This window comes from Microchirus variegatus (genome assembly GCF_963457635.1).
Source record: "Microchirus variegatus genome assembly, chromosome: 4".
NCBI lineage: Eukaryota > Metazoa > Chordata > Actinopteri > Pleuronectiformes > Soleidae > Microchirus > Microchirus variegatus.
In genome coordinates, this window is record NC_139805.1 from 35,878,486 (window position 1) to 35,894,139 (window position 15,654).

Sequence of the window (15,654 nt, forward strand, 5' to 3'; positions counted from 1 at the left end):
CTTTCCTTTCCTTTCCTTTCCTTTCCTTTCCTTTCCTTTCCTTTCCTTTTCATGATGCTACATTACTGCCATCTTCTGGAATTATAAAGCTCCTACACGTGTCAAAGTGACTTCATGTCATCCCCATCTTGGTTCCAGTCTTGTCTCCTTGTCTCCTTGTCTCCTTGTCTCCTTGTTTCCTTGTTTCCTCCTCTCCTTCTCCATTCATTCCTCCCTCTCACCTGCCTCTTGTTTCCATCCCTTTATTTACCTCCTTCATTCTCTTTTCCTGTCTTTACTTTTCTCTCTGTAGCTAATTGTCTTGTTTTCTTTTTCTGTTTCTGATGTGTGTGTGTGTGTGTGTGTGTGTGTGTGTGTGTGTGTGTGTGTGTGTGTGTGTGTGTGTGTGTGTGTGTGTGTGTGTGTGTGTGTGTGTCTGTGTGCGTGCGTGTGTGTGTGTGTGGACTGATGCTAAGTCACACACAGTGTAAAAAAAACACCAACAACACAAAACCATGATTCTTTGTTTTTGAATCACAAGAAAACTTTATAAACACAGACTGTTTGAACACTGGATCTGGATCCTGCAGCGCAGTAGTCACAGGAACCTGAAGTGTCTGATTCAAGACAAATCTTTTTCATATTTTCAGTCCTTCAGGTAACAGAGGAAGAGGAAGAAGAGGAGGAGGAAGAGGAGGAAGAGGAGGAGGAGGAGGAGGAGGAGACTCTTGGAATCATCATTCCTCCTGATGGCCAGGAAAATTCCTCCAGTCAAAGACTTTTTTCATTTCATATCAGTTCTATTTCTACAAGATTAAATGTGAAAAAAAGACTCTGCACACGTTTGTTTTTAATATTCATTTATTTATTTATTTATTGTCACAAAGCAGCTTTTTTTAGATTTAAACGCTTCAGAATCAGCTTCTCCTGTCGCTCTAACTTCACAACATCACCGGCTCATGTTTGACAGGCTGCAGATTCTCCACCAGGGGGCGGCGGTGTTCCTCTATCATGATGAGAATCTATTGTATGGCTGCTTTGTATTTATTTATTTGTATATCTTTATTTGTTGTGTGTTTGTTTGTTTATGAGTGTGCGATTTTTTCCATCGTATGCTGTAAGTTAGTGTTGTTTAAAATAAAGAATAAAATCACAGAGTGAGCTAACATGCTCACATTTATGTGATATTACATTCAACATGTTTTATCATCTCAGTTTTTTAAGTTCTACAAGTTGACTTTTTTTAAATTGTATTTCTTCCTTTGTTGACACTGGTCAAAGTTATTATTTTTGCACATTTTTTGCAGCCTTTAAATCCTTTGAATCCTTACAAATTAAAAGTGGCGGGCCACCACAGAATTTTTTTAAATTTAAAGTAAAGTGCTCTTTAAAAATTCAAAACCAACCAGAATTAACTTAAAGACTTTCTGGTCAAAATATATATATAATATATATATATAATATGTTATAATATTTAATGTTTAGTGTGTTGATGCGTGTTTGAGACCTCTGTTTGAGGCGGTGGTGGTGGTTTGAGGGTAGGATTTTATTTTGAAACTGCAGGAAATCGGTCAAAATCTGTCAATTTACAGCAAAACAACACATGTTGACATGTTTTTTAAAACTTGAAATAAAAACCTAAATAGTCTTTCTAAACGATTTACTAATCGGATTGTTTGGGCAGATTACTATAACATTTATAGCCACGAGTTCTGGTGGTGATGCGTTACGGATAGGCTTTTATTTTGACACACCGGAAGTCCTTTCTTTCTTTATTAGCGGTTCTTTACCGTGCTGCTGCTGCACTCTACTCTCTGACAGGGAGCGACTCACAGAACCTGCTCACTATTATCTTTCAGCCATGGGACCGACAGGTGAGTCACATGCCGCTGTTGTTTAGCGTCACAAACTAACTTTGGAGTGAAATAATGTCCGTAAACGGGACACTTTGTCTGTCTTTTGTCCTCCGTCATCACTGATAGCTTCACACATGACTCCTTGCTAACGTTAGCTTAGCTGCGGTGGTTCAGCAGCGGCAGCGGCAGCGGCAGCTAACTGAGCCGGTTAACACAACAACAGTACAACGGTATTATCGGCTCAGTGTAAATTAACCGGACGTTAAAACACGGCACTTTTCGCTAATAAATACTCGGATTTGCCCCCGCTTCGTTGTGTCATGCCGGCACCGCTGTTGTAGCGGTAGCCTGTTAGCTGTTTCTGCTTATTCATTCAGCTAACCATCAGCTGCTAATATGTTGTTTCATCACTGCCATTCATTCTGCCCAACTGATGTATGGAAGGCAAACTGCGTCAGAATAATAACAAACCTAAATAGTCTTTCTAAACTGTTTACTAATGTTCTGATCTGATTATGAAGTCTCTATAGTGGATGATTCTTAAATGAAATAATAATAATAATAAATAAACACATTATTAATTATTATAATTCAGTTGTATTAGTGTTTTTAAATAATTAAAACAACATCTGATTTTTCCGCCATATAAATGTTACTATTTTCTGGTTTCTTCATTTTATTTATTTGTTTATTTTAATGAATAATTTTAGTTTGTGTACGTTCTTTACAAGAAGCCGTTCTTCAGTTTCAAGTGAAAAAACCCCATGTTTATGCTCTTTAAAATGTCAAAACAAACCTTTTTTCAAACTGTTTACTAATGTTCTGATCTGGTTATGAAGTCTCTATAGTGGATGATTCTTAAATGACACAAATTATGAATTATTACATATTATATTTATAATATTACAGTGTGTTAAAAAAAAATTAAAACAAGATATCTGATTTTTAGCTTTTTAAATGGTTTCTTCATATTATTTATTTAATTTAAAGAATAATTTTAATTTGTGTACATTCTTTTCAAGAATCCATTCTTACAAATCTGTCAGTTTCAAGTGAAACAACCCACGTTTATGCTCTTTAAAATTACAAGGGTTAGGGTTAGGGTAAATAGTCTGATTCTGAAGTCTGCATAGTGGACGATTCTCAAATGACACAAATTAACTCCATATCTGTTTATGGTAAAAGAAAGTATTTAAAGGGATACTTCACCGATTTGCATGTGACTTTGTATTGCTAGAATAGCAGCAGTATTTTTTTAAAAACTGTGCTTCCCAAATCTGTTTTCCCTTTTCCAAATTTGCCCTACTGTGAGTCAAATGATGCAAAACGCGTCAATACAAAAATACTACTGCTATTCCAGCAACATGCAAATCGATGAAGTAGCCCTTTAATTAGTACATGTATTATATTTATAATATTTAAGTTTGCCATTCTATTTAATAATTGCAATATTTTTTGTATTGTATTTGGGTTTTTGTCATTTGGCAAAAAAGAAAATTATATTTTCATAATTACTGCCTAGACAAAAGTTGTTGATCAAAATAAACCATCACAAAATCTAAGTATGTGATCATCATCATGTCCTGTATCGTCCTCACCTGTCCCGTCGTCTCATATTGTCCCAGGTGAGGTGGTGATTGACAGCCCGGTGCCGGTCTGTTCTGAGAACCGGCTGCGCTGGGACCTGAGCCCCGAGCAGCTCCAGCAGCTTTCTGAGGAGCTCATCGCCGACACCAAGAAGGTGTACGACGCCGTCGGAGCGCTGGACATCGACGGCGTGACCTTCGAGAACACGCTGAAGGCCCTCGCTGATGTGGAGGTCGAGTACACCGGTCAGTGTCAACAATTGTTTAATAATAATAATTGAATTGCCTTTAGGTCTCATGTTTATGGCCATATTTAGCTCAAAATGAAGGGGAAACAAACACACACGAACGAGTGACTTAACCTCATGGCCGTGTAAATAAAACGCAGATAAGCCTCGGAGCGTTTCAGACATGTAGCGACAGAGTTAATGATTCAACCTTTTTACGTCAGAAGGTGGAACTGGTCGTGCCGCCGCACCTCCCGAGTTGACCTAGTTTCAGTTGACAAGTTGGAGGGAAAAATAACAAATGGATGCAAACATAACCCGGGCTACCCTTTGTTGGCGAAATGAGCCGATGACTTAATTTTTGACTTAAAATGACGAGAGTGCAAGTTTTACACGTTGAGCGGGCGTTCCGTCTACAGGAACGCCTCTGTAACTGGGAAATTCCGACTTCCGACTACAACAGGAACTTGCCGTTAGTCGGGAAAGAAGATCCTTTCGTCGTCTTTGATCTGCGATACTGAGGTTAAACCTCAGAGTTTTCTGTCAGACCAGTAGCTCAGTATTTCCCAACCCTGGTCCTCGGGGAACACTGCCCTGCCATGTTTTACATGTTGCCCTGCTCCAAAAAACACCGGATTCAGAGGAAAAAAGAAAAAAAAAATCACAAGTTGAATCATTAAATATTTAGAAAAAAAAAAGACTAAAGATGAAACGTTACATTTTTGGAAAAAAAAAAAAAAAGTTGAACCGTTACATTTTTTTGAATTTTTTTTCCCCAAAAGTTGAAATATGGGTTAGGGTTAGGGTTAGGGTTAAAAATGAAATGGTTCAACTTTTGTTAAATTGTTAACAATTGTTTTTTTTTTTTTAATTAATGTTTCAACTTTTGTCATTTATTATATTCTTTTTTTCAAAAATGTAATGTTTCACCAGTATCAGGTGTTTTTTTTGGAGCAGGGCAACAAGTAAAACATGGCAGGGCGGTCTTCCCTGTGGACCAGGGTTGGGAAACACTAGCTAGCCTCTTTCGCACCATAATTTAAAAAAGAACTAATCAAATAAATGTCTATGCTAATGATTGGAACATGAATTTGTGTCTTTGGAGTTTTCATCACAAAAAAAAAATAATCAAAAAATTACAATAACGAACCAGAAATTAGCGTGTTCACCAGTTGTTAGCTTAAAAAAGTCATTTGACCCAGCAGTGAATGCTGATTTAATCTTTTCCACTGGTCAAAACCCATTGCAATCCTGGATTAAATGGGTTTGTTGACCACTAAGAGCTCTCTGACACATATCCATGTGGTGTTGAAGGACATTCTGATATCTGAGATTTGATTATCTGCTGGTGAGTAGAACGTTGCAAGGGCAAAACACTACTGGGAAATGAAATTCAGAACATTGACAGTATTTAAACAGACGTGCACCTTGTACTTATAAAACTACAGGAAGTAACTTTGATCACAATTGTATGAATAGAATATGTTCTAGTGTTTTATAGCAGCTGTAACAAAACGACAGGCTTGTTTTTCACTGATCCTCCTGATTCCTCTTCTACTGTCAGTACAGTTGACAGGTCTGAATATGACAAGGATTTATCCGCTGTGCATTGTCCTGCAGAACTGCAGTGAAACGCTGAGTCAGCAGAATGTGTGTGAATGTAAAGAGTTAGTCAGCAGATTGTAGAGAGGAAAAAAAACAGCTGAACCAGCCGCTGCTACGACAATGGAGGCGGCTGAAAAACATAATGAAACCACTGCAATATTTATTTACCGCTGCACTTTTCTGTATTTATGATGTAACATTAGACGAGTGTTTGTTGTTTTCTACCCACGGAAACACCTCAAAGGTCTCGTTACTTCAAGTCCTATGATATTTGACTTTTACCGTGATATTTTAGTGGGAGATTTTACTGTAGTTTTTAGGGATTGACCGATTTATTGGGCACTGATATTAGGTTTTACATTATTAGTGTCAGTGAAAACTTTGGGATTTTCATTTTTACTGACGATGCAAATTGTGTTCAAATATCAGCCTCATTAACTATTAATATATATATATATATATATATATATATAGTTTTTTTAAAAATAAATAATAATAATAATAAAAAAAATATAATATATAAAAATAACTAGTAGTATAAGTTAATGAGTATAATACTCTAATAAATTATGATACATATAATAATAATAATAATAATAATAATAATCCATAATAAATGATATATAATAATCAATATCAGTGGTGAAAAAAACATCGGTCGATATATATATATATACATAAATATATATATATATATATATATATATATATATATGTGTATATATATGTATATATACATATATATACATACATATAAAATGTAAAAATTGAAGGGTGGGTTGTTTTGGACACAATTTCTAACTTTTTCAATGAAAGCTGCAGTTTGAGATTTACTTTTTTAGATTTAAAACAAGATGGAGCAATTCCACTTGAGGTGCTGTCATAATATGCAACTAATAGACTTTATTCTAAGGATGAGAAATGAAACGCATTGCTTCTAACTTGTATTTATTGCATTTTGAATGAACGGAATAATCAAAAATGACACCTGTAGTTGCTGAAGTCGGATTTAGACGTTGCATATCTCAAACCCAATGACCAAAGGTGTCGCTGTGGCCTCTTTCTAACGTCCTCTTCACCTGTAACCCCGCCTCCTTGTGTCTCAGTCCAGAGGAACATGCTGGACTTCCCGCAGCACGTGTCTCTGTGTAAAGACGTACGAGCGGCGAGCACCGAGGCCGACAAGCGCCTGTCGGAGTTCGACGTGGAGATGAGCATGAGGGAGGACGTCTACCTGAGGATCGTCGCTCTGGAGGTGAGGCCGCCGTTGTCCAACTCTGCGCTCAGCGGTGTCTTAGCGTCTCTCGCTCTAAGAAAGTGTTTGCTTTTCGCGTCTCTCTGCACTGCAGAAGAAGACAGAATCTGACGGCGTTTCTGCCGAGGCTAAGCGCTACATGGATCGACTGATGAAGCTGGGGAAGAGGAACGGCCTCCACCTGCCCACAGAGACACAGGAGGTCAGTGCTCGCTCTGCTTCCTGCTGGAAAACTTCTTTAACCACTTCTTCCCTGACCCTCTTTTTGGAGTCCCTGCTCGAAAAAGACATGCCCAAACTAAATAGAGTAAACCTCTGCAGTTACAAGCTCTATGTGGATTATCTTGGTATCAACATAAAGATAGCACTTGTGAGATTCCACCAGAGGTGTAAGTTTCACTGTAGATGCCACTGTGTCAGAGTAAATGTACATGGAACACAGCATAACTGAAGGATTTTTTTCTCTCGCCTAAAAGAATATTGCATTTTAAAGCAAATATCACCTTTAAAATATGCAGTAGGAGCTTAAAAACACATGGAGGTCATGTAACAACATGTGGACATGAGCTGTGCGAAGTTTGATGCTGCTGAAATTAAGCAGAGTGAAATTACAGAGGTTTTAGTAAAGGGATGTCTGGGCGTTCTCTCTTTCGGCACAGTTTGGCACCATCTGTGCCATTTGAGATTTCTTAGGTACCAAATTATTAAAAACCCATTTAATTTTATTTATATGTCACTACAGAGCTAAAAACAACTTGTTTTGAAAAAAAAAAAAAAAGTATGATAACTCGCTGTAAATCGATGCTTCCTGTGCGGTGCGTAATAACAACTCTGTGACTCTGCAGCGTCTTCAGTTACACAGCGCCATAGCTCTGGCTTACCTTGGTCAATAAAGGCGATTGACAACTCGTTTTAAACCCCTAAACCGGCAGAATAAGACCCCGGTCCCCAAATGCGTGTGAATCACTTCATTAGCGAGTCAACCGGGGGCAACCGTGAAGAAGAGGTTAACACCAGACAGGTCTTGCTGTGCAAATACCACTCCTCTGTTTCCTGACTCTTGTCCTCGTCCTCTCTGTGCTGTGACAGGCGATCAAAACCATCAAGAAGAAACTGAGCAACCTGTCCATAGATTTCAACAAGAACCTGAACGAGGACACCACCAGCCTGTCCTTCACCAGAGAGGAGCTGGGTGAGCGAGCTGCTCTGTGGAGAACTTCACTCCTTCTCGTTCTCACGTGTGTGTGTTAAATTCAAGATGCTCGTCGTTTCCAGGCGGCCTCCCCGAGGACTTCCTCAGCTCTCTGGAGGCGGACGGCGAAAAGCTGAAGGTCACCCTGAAGTACCCTCACTACTTCCCCACCATGAAGAAGTGCTTTGTCCCAGAGACTCGCCAGAAGCTGGAGGAGGCTTTCAACTCCCGCTGCAAAGAGGTGAGGCCACGGAACCGGTCCTACTATTTTAGAGTGGAGTTTCTTTTGTTTTTACACCAAAATAGTCATCTACGGGTTTTGCTAACCCTAACCCCAAGTCACTATTGGGATACTGTTTTATTCTGATCTATATGTGATGTATTCATGTCCCGTGTGTGTTTCTGTGGTTGTTTTTCAGGAGAACTCGGTCATCCTGAAGGAGCTGGTGGAGCTTCGCGCTCAGAAAAGTTCTCTGCTGGGCTTCAGCACACACGCCGACTTTGTCCTGGAGATGAACATGGCCAAGACGGGGAAGAAGGTGGCCGGCTTCCTGGGTGAGTCCTGCAGGATCGACTTCCTGATATGATGCCATGTTGTTGTGAGATGTGGAATATGGCAGCATTGAGTTGAATCATCTGGTAAATGATTTCACTTCTGCAGCAGATCAGCTTTTTCTGAGGCTTTTAGACGAAGCTTTCTTTCTTCTCCTCCTGACTCCTGTTGTCTCTCGCTCTCCGTTGTCCTTCAGAGGAGCTTTCCCGTAAGCTGAAGCCTCTCGGCGACGAAGAGCGAGCAGTCATCCTCAAGATGAAGGAGAGCGAGTGTCAGAAAAGAAGCCTGCCCTTCACCGGAGAGCTGCACGCCTGGGACACGCGTTACTACATGACCCAGGTGAGATGTTCACCTGGAACACTTCTTCTGTCTCCTTTGTTTCCCTCCTGGATTTCCTTCTCCTGCTCTTGTTGATTTATCCTCTCCTCTAACACCTCCTCCCTCCAGGTGGAGGAGACTCAGTACGCGGTGGATCAGAACCTGCTGAAGGAGTACTTCCCCATGGAGGTGGTGACCCGGGGTCTGCTGGACATCTACCAGGAGCTGCTGGGCCTGTCCTTCGAGCTGGTGGACGGCGCCGCCGTCTGGCATCCTGACGTCACTCTGTACTGTGTGAAGGACCGCAGCAGTGGACGGGTGGTGGGTCAGTTCTACCTGGACCTCTTCCCCAGGTCAGTGTCTTTTTAATACTGTCCAGTACCATGTGTGATCCAGCGGAGGGCACTTGTGAGGCTTCCTCTACGACGGTGACTGTGGACTTGGGAGGTTGACAGACCTGTTTTTCGAGAAAGTCATATCAGAAATGAAGTTGGCTTGTTAAATTCACTTAATTAGTTTGTTCATGTTAAAATGGGCCCAAAGGTTCTTTGGTCTTTCTCCATCGGTGTCAGACTTTGAATTCCTGCCCCTCAATCTGCCTCCAAAGCTATGTTAAATTAAATATTTAATCCAGGGAGTGTTCATGTGTTTTTGTTAGTCGTATTTAACTTTTTTGTTTCTGCTGCATACACTATTGTTCAAAAGTTTTGGGCTCACTTAAATATCCGTATTTTTGAAGGAAAATCACTTTTTTTTCCAATGCATTTAACATTAAATGAATCAGAAATACACTCTATTAAATTAATTATAAACGACTATTCTATCTGTAAAAGTTTGTTTTTTTAATGCAACACAGGTGTATAGAGGCCCATTTCCAATGTTCTAATGGTACATTGTGTTTGCTAATGGCGTTAGAAGGCTAGCAATAGTGCTAGCACAGCTGAAAACGGTTTTGCTGGTTCAAAAAAATCATTATTTCCAATCTCGTCAGTGTCTTGACTGTATTTTCTATTTTCTATTTTCTTTTGATGAATAAAAGTCTGACTTTTAATGGAAAACTCTGTAGGTCATCGGTCCCCAAGCACCGGGCCAAAATGTCCGGTGAAATCAATGATTAACACGGAGACGCTATTTATGTATTTATTTATTTAAAACGCCGGCATCGCGTTGTGTTTGGAGATTGAACATTCCGTTTATGTGTGTGTGTCTGTGACTCCGTTTGTGTGTGCACTGCTCTGCGCTCATTGTGTGTGTGTGGTGTGTGTGTCGCCAGGGGTCTGTAAAGTCACTGTAAATATTATAAAAGTCGTACATATCACACTTGCCTGTATAAAGGAGTTTATTAAAGCCTTATAATCAAAATGATGATAAAAACAATGATGATAATAATATTAAAGCAAACAGAGCATCCATATCGGAATAGTATCGGAGTATCGGCAGCTATCTAAAGTCAGGTATCGGGATCGGATTGGAAGTGAAAAAAGGTGGATCGGTGCATCCCTACATATTTCCTGAAATTAAATCGGTCCGTGGAGCAAAAAAGGTTGGGGACCACTGGTATAGGTGACCCCAAACTTTTGAAGGCTGGTGTATTTGGCACCAAGGTCAGGGAAATGGGCTTCAGGGAAAGCTCGATGTCTATGAGTGTCTAAAAAGTGTGTGTGGTCTGTCACGTGCAGGGAGGGGAAGTACGGTCACGCCGCCTGCTTCGGCCTCCAGCCCGGCTGCCTGCTGTCGGACGGCAGCCGTCAAATGCCGGTGGCGGCCATGGTGGCCAACTTCAGCAAGCCCACGGCCGACGCTCCGTCTCTGCTGCAGCACGACGAGGTGGAGACGTACTTCCACGAGTTCGGCCACGTCATGCACCAGCTCTGCGCCGAGGTCAGTGGACGAGTCTGGAAGATCGCTGTCGTTTATCCGTGCGTGAAAGTGACCAAATTTTTTTTTTTAAAACGTGCGTTGCAGGCGGACTACGCCATGTTCAGCGGGACTCACGTGGAGCGGGACTTTGTGGAGGCGCCGTCTCAGATGTTGGAGAACTGGGTTTGGGAAAAGGAGCCACTGCAGAGGATGTCCAAACACTACAAGAGCGGCAGCGGCATCCCCGAAGAGCTGCTCGACAAACTCATGAAGTCCCGCCTCGCCAACACGGGTACGTCCAACAGTTTCAGTACCGGAGTCCAACAGCACATTTAAACTAACAAACTGAGCTCACTGTGTAAATGTGATGTTTTCCTGCAGGTCTGTTCAACCTGAGGCAGATCGTTCTGGCTAAAGTGGATCAGGCTCTTCACACCAGGAATGGGCTGGACCCTGCAGAGGAGTACGGCCGCCTCTCTCTGGACATCCTGGGAATCCCTGCGTCACCAGGTCAGCTCACCTTTTACCACGCGCTGAAGATAGTTTTAGTTTTAGTAGTTTTCCACCTGTGTCGCTCACAAACAGTCAGGATGACGCACATCAAAGCATGAATTAAAAAAGTTGTGTACACCATAATGGGTATTTCAATTTTTGGATTTATTAGTATTTGGCAGTATTTTTTAGATGTAGGGTATTTTTTTGGATATAATGATTTGGATTGACTGAGAAAACCACAACATTTCTGAAAAAAAAAAAAATATATATATATATATATTATTTTGTGTTATATGTTATATATTATGTATTTATGCCATAGCATTATGTTCTTTAACTCATTTTAAAATGTGTCATTACCCTACATTAACAGCTTTAATGTATCAATATTTAACTTAAATGTCTTATGTCTGGAGATTTTTGATTCATACTGTGGAAATACTTAACCGGAAACCTTTGAATAGCGATCTGATTAATTACATCATGGTTTTTGCCAGTGTTTGTCTGTCTATTTATGAGCGAAATAACTCAAAATGCGTTAAAGTTGTCAACATTTTCTGGGGATGTTCCAAAGATATGATATGGATCAACATGATATGGAAAGTGAGCAGCTAAAGTTGCCTTTTTCTCTTGTTTGTGATGAGAAATCAAGGGTTTTTAACAATTATAGTTACAGTAGTTTGGTGAGATTTGAACGGGGAAATGGCTCCACCTGGTGGCACAATCTGTTACAACATTCAGGTCTGCGTTTGAGTAGAATCACAATTTTTTTGTTGACATTTGATTGAAAATTATTTTCTAAAGAATGAAAACGTATATAGAAAACAGTGTGGTAAAACGTGCTGGACAGGAAGTCATACGTTAAATAAAATATGTAATTCTTATTTTAGTCCAACTGCCGTTTGACCTCTGACCTCTGACCCTTCCTCTGCGTCCTGCAGGAACCAACATGCCCGCTACCTTTGGTCACCTGGCCGGCGGCTACGACGCGCAGTACTACGGTTACCTGTGGAGCGAGGTCTTCTCCATGGACATGTTCTACGCTCGCTTCAAACAGGAGGGAATCATGAACCCTAAGGTCAGAACCATGACGTCAGAAACTTAATATTCTGTTTAGAACGATTTAAAAACAAACTGCTTATTAATGGTGAGGAACCACTAAGTTCTAATGGAGTAAAAACAAGAGCATTATTATTATTATTATTATTATTGAGAAAAGATTGTTTTCAAACTCCCCCAATCCAAAAATAATAAAGACTTTTTCATTCAGTGATAAAGTATAATTAAAGCTCAACACATGATAAAGTATCTCCTCTTTTAAATGAGATCAGTTTTATATCTGTGGAAACAATTCATAACAAACATGATCTCAAGGAACTTATTCAAAATTATGCTTCCTTTTGTTTTGTTATAAGTAACTTTATAAATGTTGCTGAGTCACTAAAAATTATTATTTTATTTTTTTTATTACCTGTTTTGTAGATTTATTATCTATTTAACACATTGTACTGTATAGAATTGCACTATTGTGCAGGAATAAGTATTATTGTGCACTTAAAACTGAGTTTAAAGTCATAATTCTGAGTTTTGATGTCATAATTCTGAGTTTTAATGTAATAATACTGAGAATAAAGTCAGAATTCTGAGTTTGAAGTCAGAATTCTCTTATTTTATTTCTCTACCTTTTGATAACTGTTTATTGACAGATTAAAAAAAACATAATTATGACTTTAAAACTCAGAATTATGACTTTAAACTCAGAATTATGACTTCATTCTCAGTATTATGACTAAAACTCAGCATTATGACTTTAAAACTGAGAATTATGACTTTAAATGCAGAATTATGACTTCAAAACTCACAATTATGACTTTAAAAATGAGAATTTAGACTTAAAACTGAGAATTCTGACTTTAAAACTGAGAATTCTGACTTTAAAACTGAGAATTGACTTAAAACTTAGAATTATGACTTTAAACTGAGAATTTTGACTTTAAACTGAGAATTATGACTTTAAACTCATAATTATGACTTTAAACTCATAATTATGACTTTATTCTCAGTATTATGACTTTAAAACTGAGAATTATGTCTTTAAAACTGAGAATTATGACATTAAAACTCAGAATTATGACTTTATTCTCAGTATTATGACTTTAAAACTCAGCATTATGACTTTAAAACTGAGAATTATGACTTTAAACTCAGAATTATGACTTTAAACGCAGAATTATGACTTCAAAACTCACAATTATGACTAAAAATTAGAATTTCGACTTAAAACTGAGAATTCTGGCTTTAAAACTGAGAATTCTGACTTTAAAACTGAGAATTATGAATTTAAAACTCCAAACAAATTAAACACTACTCCAAAAAAATCTCTTTTACACTGTGGGATGCACACAGTGTAAAAATGTCAACAATCAGCAACTCGTGTAAAAACTCTGTGATAAATGACTCGGCACAAATGTCTCTCCTGATTGGTGCTACAGTTCCTCACAGAGAACGACCCTTTGACTCAGGTAATAACACAAACATTCATGGCAGCTGTGTCCACAGCGGTTGATCTTCACATAAGGACAGTAGATACTGACTGACTTCCTGTCTCGCCAGGTCGGTCTGGACTACAGGAAGTGCATCCTGCGACCCGGCGGCTCGGTGGACGCCGCCGAGATGCTGAGGAAGTTCCTCGGGCGCGAGCCCAAACAGGAAGCGTTCCTTCTGAGCAAAGGACTAACTGTGGAGCAGCAAACTGCGACGCCATGTCCCTGCTGACCAATCACAGCAGCCACAGCAGCTCCACCACCACCACCACCACCACCTTCACCCGGCAGCGACCACACAGAACAACGGACTGAGGAGGGGTTTTTTTTAAGGAAAAGGAAATTTTAAAATACGACACGACGTGGAAACAAATTAACTTGTGAATAAAAAATGATTTGCGGTGATTTATTATTTTTTCTTTGTCTGAATACATGACTATATACTATGTCCAAAACTTTTTGACATTTTTTTTTTGGTCCAAAATTTGACAAAAACGACATACTATACTATGTCGTCAAAAATGTTCAGAACATTTTCTATTCGTCCAAAATTTGACAAAAACGACATATTATGCTATGTCATCCAAAATTTGACCAAAAACAACATACTATGTCGTCAACCCTATGTCGTCAAAAATTTTCAGAAAAAAATGTATTGGTCCAAAATTTGACAAAAATTACATACTATACTATGTCGTCCAAAATATTTTTGCATTTTTCTTTGGTCCAAAATTTACAAAAACGGCATACTATACTATGTCGTCAAAAATCTTCAGAAAAAAAATTATTGATCCAAAATTTGACAAAAACGGCATACTATACTATGTCGTTCAAAAGATTTTGAAAACATTTATTTGGTACAAAATTTGACAAAAATGACATACTATGTCATCCAAAATTTGACCAAAAACAACATACTATGTCGTCAACCCTATGTCATCAAACATTTTCTGAAAAAAAATTTTTGGTCCAAAATTTGACAAAAATGACATACTGTCATCCAAAATTTGACAAAAAACGACATGCCAAAATTTTTTGAAATTTTTTTGGGTCCAAAATTTGACAAAAACGACATGCTATATGTCGTCAAAAATTTTGTGAAAAAATTTTATTGGTCCAAAATTTGACAAAAAACAACATACTATGTCATCCAAAATTTTACAAAAAACGACATACTATACTGTGTCGTCAAAAATTGTGAAAAAATTTTATTGGTCCAAAATTTGAGAAAAACGACATGCTATACTTTGTCACACAAAAAAAAATTTATTTGTCCAAAATTTGACAAAAATGACATACTATCCTATGTCGTTCAAAAGTTTTTGAAAAACATTTTTTTGGTCCAAAATTTGACAAAAACATGACATGCGTTTGTGGTTTCACACAGACGTCACAGACCGATGACTGATGGTCAGTCTCGTCATCGGCGGGTTATCAACAGGTGCAAAGTGTTTATGATGTAACGTCCTCAGAGATCTCAACAACTCAAAAACAGCCTGAAGCTTAACGTGCACAACAAACACTTAGTTTAGGGATGAAAGGGTTTGTTTTTTCTGCAACTTTTATAACCGCGCTAATCTCTTATATCTAATCGGATCTGCTCTTGTCTTGTGCGCTCAAAACACGTCGTTTTAACGTCGTTAGCGGCTTGTAACGCTGTTTTTATGTTTGAAATATCTGTCGGTGGAGAGTGTTAATGAGGCGTAGAAGCGTCCGGGTGCCACAGGTGTTCCCCGGCTCTACAGTAGCTTTGTTATCCTCATTATTATCGTTTGTCATTGGTGTCATTAGCTCCCTGAGGGTCAGCGGCTCCCGCAGGACCTGCATCGGTAAACACCCCACACAGGTGAACTGAGTCAGTGCAGCGTGAGTGAGTGTGTTGGTGGTTTACAGTGGGAATGATGGCGCTGAAACAGAAACACTCAACATTTCACGTTTCATCAGCTCTCACAGCCAAATAACAGGTGCAGGGTTTGAGGAAAAAATCCCTATATTTAATCTTAATCAGGTCCGACACCTGGATGAAGTGACGGCTTATTAGAAGGAATGAAAAATATTCAATAAAATGTAACATGAAACATTTTTGTTGTAAACGAAATAATCTGCCAAATAAAAAGCACATTTTGCTTGGCAAGAATATTTAAAATGAGCTTGTAAATCTGCAGCCACTTTCAGACAGTAATGC

At 38.9% G+C, this 15,654-nt stretch overlaps 1 protein-coding gene across 1 annotated transcript; it reads left to right on the forward strand.

Moving 5' to 3' along the window:
• Positions 1-1,744: 1,744 nt before the first annotated feature.
• On the forward strand, positions 1,745-13,864 carry thop1 (thimet oligopeptidase 1). Its single transcript, XM_083888124.1, has 14 exons — positions 1,745-1,853; positions 3,461-3,667; positions 6,360-6,508; positions 6,603-6,710; positions 7,598-7,700; positions 7,784-7,941; positions 8,120-8,255; positions 8,450-8,592; positions 8,701-8,924; positions 10,251-10,452; positions 10,537-10,723; positions 10,813-10,941; positions 11,868-12,004; positions 13,540-13,864. Exons 1-14 carry the CDS (start codon positions 1,841-1,843, stop codon positions 13,699-13,701), a joined length of 2,058 nt encoding a protein of 685 aa, XP_083744250.1. The 5' UTR covers positions 1,745-1,840; the 3' UTR covers positions 13,702-13,864.
• The last annotated feature ends 1,790 nt before the right edge of the window (positions 13,865-15,654 follow it).